This window comes from Camellia sinensis, chromosome 14 (genome assembly GCF_055761805.1).
Source record: "Camellia sinensis isolate YWXY chromosome 14, ASM5576180v1, whole genome shotgun sequence".
In the NCBI taxonomy this organism is placed as follows: Eukaryota; Viridiplantae; Streptophyta; class Magnoliopsida; order Ericales; family Theaceae; genus Camellia; species Camellia sinensis.
The window spans coordinates 133917112-133927375 of record NC_138974.1 but is presented as its reverse complement, the minus strand read 5'-3'; the positions used below and the strand labels follow the sequence as shown (position 1 = coordinate 133927375).

General features: G+C 37.9%; 1 protein-coding gene across 1 annotated transcript; it reads right to left on the bottom strand.

Moving 5' to 3' along the window:
• Window positions 1–516: 516 nt before the first annotated feature.
• On the bottom strand, window positions 517–1922 carry LOC114271916 (ethylene-responsive transcription factor ERF071). The gene is made up of 2 exons (XM_028213579.2): window positions 1466–1922; window positions 517–1386 (listed from the first exon to the last, which is right to left on the bottom strand). The coding sequence occupies exons 1-2, from the start codon at window positions 1632–1634 to the stop codon at window positions 698–700; spliced, it is 858 nt and encodes a 285-aa protein (XP_028069380.2). The 5' UTR covers window positions 1635–1922; the 3' UTR covers window positions 517–697.
• Between the last annotated feature and the right edge of the window lie 8342 nt (window positions 1923–10264).

Sequence of the window (10264 nt, the reverse complement as noted above, 5' to 3'; positions counted from 1 at the left end):
TTTTTTAGTTTTCGTGTTTTTTCGTTTTTAGTGAATATTTTTTTAATTTTAAATATTTTTTTTACTTTTTTAGATGCACTTTACTTAGATGTATTTAAAAAGTAAAAAATTTGTGAAAAAATATTTTAAAAAATTAATAAATATATAAAAATATAAAAAATGTATTGAATTCTTATATTTTTTTTTTATATTTTTGGTATTTAGTGAATTTTTAAAAAAAATTACAATTTTTTTATTTTTTAGATGTATTTATGTTAGGTGTGTCTAAAAAGTAAAAAAATTACTTAAAATATTAAAAAAATTCAATAAAAATAAAAAAACACGAAAGAAAAGTAAAATTTTCTGAAAAGTGCTTTTTAAAAATTGGAAACAAGCAATTATTATTTGGTTTTTTGATTTTTTTCATATCATAATATGAGCATAAATTTACACCATTCCATGAAACTTCTCCAACTACTTGACTCTAATCAACAAGAAGAATAAACAAAATCTTAACAATCAACAAGAACACGTGAATAAATCAAAAAATGAAAATAACAATTTATTTTGGGAATTTGGTTTGTCAAAGACAATTTACGAATAATTCCTAGACTGGCCACAAAACCATTTAATTTACCCAAATTTACAGACAACACAAAACATATAAATCTAAAAAGAAAAAGAAACAAGAAAGAAAAGAAAAAAGAAAGGGAAATTTTCAGGCGACGTCAAGATCAACGTCATCGAAGCTCCAGAGTTCCACGGCGGCGTCACCGCCGCCGACGCTCTCATGGGCGGGAATGGGCGGAGCAGCGGCTGACTGGCCGTCGAGGTAAGGAATTTGGTAGAATTTCATGTAGGACTCGAAGACCATCAGCTCCTCCGAGAGTTTCTGCGCTTGGTTCTGTTCCTCCTCTGCCTCCGCCACTTCGATCAACGCCGATTCTTTGCTTTTTTCTCTTAACTCTTTCTTCTCTTCCTCTTCCTCTTCCTTCACTTTCACCTCACCCGAGCCCACCGACTCGTAAGCACTTTCTGAACCAGACGCATAAATTTCTTCGCCGTAGAACCCATTACAGTTGTATGTCCCGAACTGGTTCAAATCATCACCAAACCCCCTGTGGGTTTGATGCGGAGGAGGATTGGGATTACGCTTAGTGGTTGGTGGAATGTAATTGTCGTCTTCGTTGGGGAAGTTGACTATGGCTTTCTTTCCTCTGATTTTGCGAGCTGCCTTGTCGTAGGCTCTTGCAGCTTCTTCGGGGGTGTTGAAGGTGCCAAGCCAAACCCTCACACCTTTTCTAGGATCTCGGATCTCAGCTGCCCATTTTCCCCACGGACGCTGCCTGATTCCCCTGTAGAGGTTCTTCCGCTGCCTCTTGACAGGCTTTTCGAGTTGCTCCTCACCTGTTCGAAGAAACTCCTCAATCAGAAACAAAAATTAAAAACACAAACATACGCAGTGAAGATCGAGAAAGGGGATTACCGGGTCGTTTGGAAATGAGTTGTGGAACTTGTGGGGAGATGGAATTGAGGTCGGAAGGGAAGGTGTTGAATTTGGTGGTGAAGGGGGAGTTAGGCCAGCGGTCCAAGGCGGAGACGCCGCGGTTGCCGTTGCGAGGAAAGAGACCCTCGAGGATTGCGCCGCCACACATTTTTTTGTTTTTTTCTCTTTAATAGTAATGATACGAGTGAGTAGACAAGTAATTGTGGGAAGAATTTATAGAAGCGCCGACAAAGAATGGTAAAAAGTAAGTAACTGTTGAAGTAGAAGCTTGTTGTTCTTTGAAGGGGAAAGAGAGAGACGGGGGTTTTTGTAGGCAGAAGAAGAAGAGAGAGAGAGAGAGAGAGAGAGAGAGAGTGTGTGTGTTGCGGTGTTGGTGACAACAGGGGTGGGTAAGGTAGGGTAGGGTAATAGGGGTGAGTATGGTTCATGTTGGATCGAATTAGAACAAAATTTAGAATCAATTTGTTATCACCGTTCTTGAAAATTTAGAATCTAACCCATTCCATTTAGATTGTGGAATCAATCCAAATCAATCTATTTGAACATAAATTAGATAGATTTAAGACTACAGATTCACATAATTAAATAATAAAAAATATATATATAATACTTTAATTTCATAAAAATATAAACATAACACCATATTAGTTTCACAAGAGTAATATTTTTTTCATAATAGGTACTGTTCTAAAATTTAAACAGCTATAAGAAAATTAGTTCTACCATAAATATTTAGACTATTACAAATTAAAACTAAAAACTAACAAACAAAAGTAATAAAAGAAGATACTATACGGGTTTAAGTTTGAGTTTAGATTTTGTATGAAATAAAAAAAAAATACTATGCGGGAGGGTATATAATAAAAATATATACTATTTGCATACGGTCCGGATCGATTTTAATCCGGAATCGTGGGGTTCAATTCAGAACCGATCTGTAGACTATAAACTTTTAATTTTTTAATTCAAAACTGAACCACGAATTTAAAAAATTAATCCAAATCTATCAAATTTGACCAGACTAAGGCTCTGTTTAGGAAGAAAAAAGTCAAGCTTTTTTGACTAAAATAGCCACAAAAAATAAAATAAGCTATTTTAGCCACAAAAAACAAAACATCAAATCTAACCCATAATTATTACAATCATCTCTCAAAAAAAAGTTAAAAAAATTAAAAAGCTAAAAAATCTTTCCCAAATCAAGCTAAAATAATCCAGATTAAAATAATCAAAAAATCAAAAAATTAAAAATCCAACCTATTTCTCAAACGGAGGCTAAATCAAATTGCAAATTTTATATATTCTTTACTCCACCTTACCTTACAAAGTAGGGAGGGAGAGAGAGCCGAACTTTCGTTGAGTTACCAATTCCTTTCTTCAACTTTTTTGTCTGGTCTTGCGTGGTAGGCTAGTTATTATTATTATTATTATTATTATTATTTTATCTTTATTTTTTTTTTTTTTTGCAAAAAAATTACTGTTATAGATTTATAAAAGTAAAATTTATAATTTTAATTAGAAAAAAATTATGGTATACACTTTTTAAATGGTATATACCATATACATCTTATAACTACAAAAAATATAACATAATTTTATATTTTTTGAGTCATAACTAAAAAAAATCATAACCAAATACAAAAAATCATAATCAAATATTTTAAAATAATGTCATAACTAAATATAAAAATGACATAACTAAAGTGCATATGGTACAAAATGTATATAATAAAATTATGTTTTTAATTATAAATATGTATAAAATTTGTCATTTATCTGTGATTTTTTTAAAAGTGTATATTGTACTGAAATTTCTCCTTATTTTTTTCAACTCTGTAAATTTTAAAATTAGACTGTAAATTTTAATTTTGAGGAGTTGTTTGCTGACTGTTATAGTTTATAATTTAATTTTGATAAATAAAAAAAATTGTTTGGGACATATAAATATTTTAAAATTTTATTTTAAAGCTAAGTGAAAGAATAATTGGTGACGATGGATGATCCAAGCGGAAGTTGTCGATTGTAGTGGTGATAGATGAGAGTAAGAGGTGGAATAATATTTTTCTAAATAAGTAAAAATAATTTTTTTGTGATTAAGTAATATTAGGAATATCGAATTTTCTATCAAATATATGACTAAATGTATTCTGAAAAATCTACTAAATGAAAATAAACATTAAATGAGTTTTATATACACTTTTTAGTTTTTTTTTTACTCCATTGGCACTAAAATAATGGTCCCTTTTGGAAAATCTAATTTTTTTTAGTAGTACAATTATTGTATTTTAAAAAAATTGATTTTCCAAAATTACCCTTTTGATAGTATATTTTTTGAAAATATCAATGTCATAATTGTACTTTTTATATTGTTTATTAATTTAAAAGAAGGGCAAAATAGGAAATTTATATTATTTTTGTACTTGATTTTTGAAAATAGACTAATATTTTGGGATAATAAAAAATAGAATAAGGGACAAATATTTTGGGACGGAGGGAGTAATAAATACAAACAAAACAACAAATGTTGTCCAAGAGTACCTAAGTATTTTATTGGGCATGAAACATTTTGTTTTTTTTTTATTAAAAAAAGAAACAATCTTGAACACTCATATCATATGGTCCAATTTTTTTTATTTATTTTTTATTTTTTTGGGTACATTAAGGCTTCGGTTGGGAAGAAGAGTTGGGTTGGGTTTGGGGCTATTTTTATAGCGATCCCGATTTTTCCTCCATTGGTTGTTGTATCCCAGACTAGGTATCGTGGTTGTCTGTTGTTGTATATGTTGCATTTACATCCTTTAATTCCTTATATTTGAGTTTTAGGATGTGTTGGGCAGGTTTGTAACAGGTTTGGTGTATTTAGAAACAAATGGTTACTACCTAGGTTTTAGTGTCTTCGCTCGAGAAAGGCTTTTGTCGCTTGAGCGAGCTCTGTGTTTTAGTTCCTTCGCTCGAGCCAGGGTTTTTTCACTCGAGTGAGAGTTGAGTGGTGTGTCTGTTGGCTCGAGCGAGAAGTCTTGCGTTCGGGCTTGCGTCTGCGTCTAGTGTGGACCTGAAGGTTGCATTTCTTGGCTCGAGCGAACTTTCCTTCGCTCGAGTAAGCGAGGACTATGTTTTGGATTTCTTCGCTCGAGCGTGCTTCTAGGTTGTAGACCTGAAGCTTCGAATTGTTGGCTCGAGCGAGGCTTTGTGCGCTCAAGCGAGGTTTCTTTATGTCTGGTCGCTCGAGCGACCACTCCTACGCTCGAGCAAGCCTCGAATATATCAGTTGGCAACAGCGGGTTACACTTCACTTTTTCATCTTCTTCTCTACTCAAACCCTAGCCCCGGCTGCTTCTCTCTCTACACACACACTCTCTCTCTAGGATTCCATTTACTTCTAGAGTGTTTCCATTCAAATCTCTTTGTAAGAAAGATAGAGGGTGGCGTGTGCTTCACTTTAATCTGAAAAATCGTGGATTTGGAGTACTTTGAGTTTTGTTCATCAACTCCTTTGGGCTTCTAATTTCGAGGTAGGGATAACCTACTCCTCTCTATGAGTTTTGACATAAATGTTAGGTATTTTGAATAGAGGGTGTTGTTTGGTAATTTTGGAAAAGTTAGGGTTTGTATTGAAATTATATGAAGAGGGGTTTCGTGTTTTAAAAACTCCATGTGTATGTGAGACCTTGGAAAATGGAATTATTGTTGTTAAATTGATGAAATTGAACCTTAGGGTTGATAGTTGAGAAAGGTGAAAAAATGCCCTAATTACATTGAATAATTAATTTGAGAAAGGTGAAAAAATGTCCTAATTACATTGAATAATTAATTTGAAAAAGAGTGAAATTGAGTTGAAAATCATGAAATTGGGAAATTATGGGATTGAATGGTGTAGTTGGATTAGTTAATCACTCACCTATGAAAATGTTGATATTTTATCTGATTGTTAAATTTATTATCTGTTTAGAGATAACTGCTTTGGGCTATCGGTGGATGATAGTCTTGATTGTTGTAGACATTGTATGTTGATTAGGGAAAACTAAAACTAATCACCTGGAATATGTCACTGAATATGACGGTTGTAATAATATATCGAATATGTGTATTGATTGATCATTGTGTATGATAAGTGTTTAAATACATTGTATATTTATATTGTTTGGGAAGAGATAGGAGATGTACTCCATGGTTTCAGAGGAGATAAGGGATGTACTCTCAAACCTGTTTGGAAGAAGATAGGGGATGGACTCCATTGATAACTAAGTTGGCCGGAGTGTCTAGGGTGAAAGTCCCAAAATCTTAATTACGTTTGCATAACGTAGATGATTGAAGTATGGAAGTGTTTAATATGAGATGTAGTCTCAATTGAATTGTAAAAAAACAGAAATGTTTTAATAAGAGTTATAGTCTCATGTAATTGTTGGGCTAGATAATGAGCCATGTTTATAAATCTAAATTGGATAAGTAAAGGAAAGTAGAATGAAATACAGATGTATCTGTCATAAAACTGGGATCTGTTGTAAGTTGGTTTACATGTGATAACCATTTATCGAATGCTAATGTTTTAATTATTTCTCATAATTGGTTTAGTATATTTCTACTGGGTTTTGACTCACCCTTTATGGGACATCATTTTTCAGGTACAGATGGTATGCCACCTCCAAGGACGTAGATTGGGAGGCTTAGAGACTGAATGACTCTTTTGTTGTTTTCTTTTTGTATTACATGTAAATTCAAGCCAATGGCTTATTTTGTATAAAGAGTTAGAACTCTTCTTTTGTTGTACCCAAGTGTTGACTTGGAAAGTTGTAAGCCCGTAGGGCATTTACTTTTGTTGTCAATATACAATACTTTTGTTGTCAATATGTAATACTTTTGTAATGAATACTTTGATATATGGAAATATGCTTTATTCTCTTATATCTATGCATGTCAATAATGTGGGTTTATATGTATATTTTTGAGGGCGTTACAACTTAGTATCATAGCGTACCGGGTTTGAATACTTTGGGTAGATGGGAAGTGGTTAGTACCACAATGAGTTTGTCTCACTTGTTAGAGACTTAGGTGTAATGTTATGTACTTATGTGATAACATGTTTATGTGACTATATGGGTATGGGATTTAGTTCTAGGATATTGATTGGATCTTTGGGTTTCTGGGAGTCCTGTTGGAAAAGCACTTGATCAATGTTGTTTCTAACCGAAACTCTAACAACGCCTCGGGACCGTCATTATTCGGAAATGAAATTCGTAAGTGCTTATGTGATTATGTGCTTACGTGGAATAAATTAATGTTGTCCAATGTTTTAGGACGCGAGTGAAATAGCTTCGGTACATTTGTGAATGTGCTAATGTTCTTCGTTACCTTTATTAGGATGTTAGAACGAGGACGTGGTGGTAGGCGAGGTAGGCCTAGGAGACAAGAGATGCCTATACCGGATGAAATTTCGGCGCAGCAGGAGGTTGTTGGTCAGGCCAATGTGGCTGAGCCAGTAGGTCAGCAAGCCATGGGTGCCTTAGCCCGCGAGATAGCAGGAGCATTGAGGGAATATATGGGCATTCTCAGAGCTGAGAATCAAGCCCCGGCCCATGTAGCTGAGGCAGGGCCGTCTTTTCTAAAGAGGGAGTTTTTCCAGTCTAATCCAGATGAGTTTCTAGGGGATCTTAAAGAGCCACTTAAGCCTGATGAGTGGCTTGAGCAGATGACGATGATGTTTGAGATGCTTGGCATCGAAGACGGAGGTTTGCGGGTGACCTTGGCGTCCTTCCAGCTGAAGAGAGACGTGGGTCAGTGGTGGAAGTTTGTTCGAGGATATATTGGTGGGACTTGGGAGGCTTTTGTTGATGCCTTCCAGGAGAAGTTTTTGCCTCCCGCTGTTAGGGAGAAATTGAGGGATTAGTTTTGTCAGCTCAAGCAGCTGAATACACCAGTGGCCGAGTTTGAGACCGCATTTACCAGTTTATCTAGGTTTACACATGAACTAGTGGTGTCTGAGGAATGCCGTTGTCTTAAGTTCGAGAAGAAGTTGAGGACCGGGCTCAAACTTAGGGTTGTTGGGTCCATGACTCGGGAGTATGGACGCCTTGTGGATGATGTGGCGCATCTTGAGATTATTATGCATGAGGAGGAGGAGAGGATGAGGGGCTCCAAGAGGAGTCAGGATGGCCAGGGGGATGACAGGTGGCAGAGGAGTTCTAACCCTCAGCAGTCCCAGGGTGCATTTGCGAGATCTACCTTTCCAGTGCCGAGTTCAGGCTTCGAAAGAGGCAATTAGGGAGACGTTACTTGTTATAAATATGGTCAGTTGGGCCACAAGTCTTCAGCTTGTCCGCAGAGGGAAGGAGGATAGAAAGCAGCTTCATTTTTGGCTCGTCCTCAGAGCCAGGGTTAGGGTAGAGGCCAGCTGCTCTCTTGTTACCAGTGTGGTCAGGCGGGGCACCTGAAGAGGTTCTGCCCGCAGTTGAGTGGCACATCTGGTGCATCTGGGTCGAGGTAGAGTTATCAGCTAGCTCAGTCTGTTCAGACCTCGAGGGCCAATCAAGGAACCTCATCGTCTCAGTTTGTGCAACAGTTTTTTGCTCTGAGAGATGAGCAGGTAGATCAGAGACCTTCAGGGCGTGTGTATACTGTTACCGCGCAGGACCTTATACCGGCTCCATCTGTTGTGAGAGGTACCTTTTTGTTTTGCAACTCGGTTGCTAGTGTGTTGATTGATACGGGTGAATCCCATTCCTTTATATCTGCTGCATTTGCATCTGTTTTGGGGTTGGAGTTGGCGCAGTTAGCTTCTCCTATTTGTGTTGTATCACCTGTTGGAGGTGAGTTGATTTTGAAACAAGGGTGTAGAGGTTGTGATATTAAGGTCGCCGACCACCAGCTTCTATTTTCTTTTGTAGTTATGGCTATGTCGGGTTTTGATGTGATTTTGGGTATGGACTGGTTATCGTCATACCGGGTTGTTATTGATTGCTACTGCCAGAGGGTTATTGTATGTACCTTGAGCAGGGATTGTTTTCATTTCTTAGGAGATCAGGTTGGTAGAGTGTTGCCGCCAGTGTATGATCCGCGAGGGCGGAGTGAGCTTAGTGGTCTTCTCGCTAGCCTTATGAGTAATGAGTATGATGAGATCCAGATTGAGTTACCCAGAGTGGTTTGTGAGTACTCAGACGTCTTTCCCAAGGATCTTGTTAGTCTGCCACCACATCGAGAGGTGGAGTTTTCTATTGACTTAGTACCCGGCACGGCGCCGATTTCCATGGCACCGTATTATTTTGCCCCAGCTGAGTTAAGTGAGTTGAAGATTCAACTCCAGGAGTTTGTAGATAAGGGCTTTATCCGCTCTAGTACTTCGCCGTGGGGAGCACCGGCCTTCTTTACTAAAAAGAAAGATGGTGCCTTGAGACTTTGTATTGATTACCGAAAATTGAATCGGCCTATGGTTAAGAACAAGTACCCTATGCCTCGTATAGATGATCTGTTTGACTAGTTAAAAGGGTCCCATTGTTTCTCTAAGATAAACTTGAGATCGGGTTACCACCAGTTGAGCGTCAGGGAGGAAGATATCCCAAAGACGGCATTCCGTATGCGGTATGGCCATTATGAGTTTCTGGTGATGCCTTTTGGGCTCACCAATGCACCGACAGTGTTTATGGACTTGATGAACCGGATATTCCGGGAGTTCCTAGATCGCTTTGTGGTCGTCTTTGTGGACGACATTCTGATTTATTCACCTTTTGAGGAGGAGCACGAGGAACACTTGAGAGTGGTGCTTGAGTTGCTTAGAGCCCATAAGCTGTATGCCAAGTTTAGGAAGTATGAGTTCTGGCTAAGAGAGGTTAAGTTCTTAGGCCATGTAGTCTCTGGGGAAGGGGTGTCTGTTGATACGTCCAAGATAGAGGCAGTGCAAGATTGGGCACAGCCTAAGAGTGTTTTTGAGATCCGCAGTTTTCTAGGATTGGCTGGTTATTACCGTCGGTTTGTGAAAGATTTCTTCAGGCTAGCTTCACCTTTGACGAGATTGACGCGGAAAGGGATCAAATTTGTATGGAGTGAGACTTGTGAAAATTCGTTCCAAGAACTTAAGGTTAGACTCACCACCGCTCCAGTTTTGATTATTCCGGAGAGGAATTTGGGTTATGCAGTGTATTGTGATGCCTCACGAGAGGGTTTGGGTTGTGTCTTGATGCAAGAGGGAAAAGTGGTCGCCTATGGCTCGCGGCAGTTGAAAACACATGAGAGAAATTACCCTACACATGACCTAGAGTTAGCAGTTGTGATTTTTGCCTTGAAGATTTGGAGGCACTACCTTTATGGTAAGAGATTCGAGGTATTCTCGGATCACAAGAGTTTGAAGTATCTGTTTACACCGAAAGACTTGAATCTGAGGCAGAGGAGGTGGATGGAGTTTATTGAGGATTACGACTTTGAGTTGCATTACCATCCAGGGAAGGCCAATGTTGTGGCCGATGCCCTTAGCAGGAAATCCATTAGCGATGTAGCTTGTATAGCCATCCGGGAGTGGAAATGTTGGGTGCACTTAGAGAGTTTGACTTACTCTTGGGTGAATCCGTTGAGTCTGCGGCCTTGTTTTCTGTAGTCGCGCCTACACTTATGAATCGAGTGTTAGAGGCACAGAGGAGTGACCTTGAGGTAGAATCCCTCCGGGAGAAGATCTCTAGTGGGAAGGTTGAGAATGGTTTGACTGTGTATCCCGACTTGAGTGTGAGGTACCGAGACCACTTGTTTGTGCCGGAGTCTTACTGAGAGGAAGTACTCCAAGAGTTTCACCATTCACGC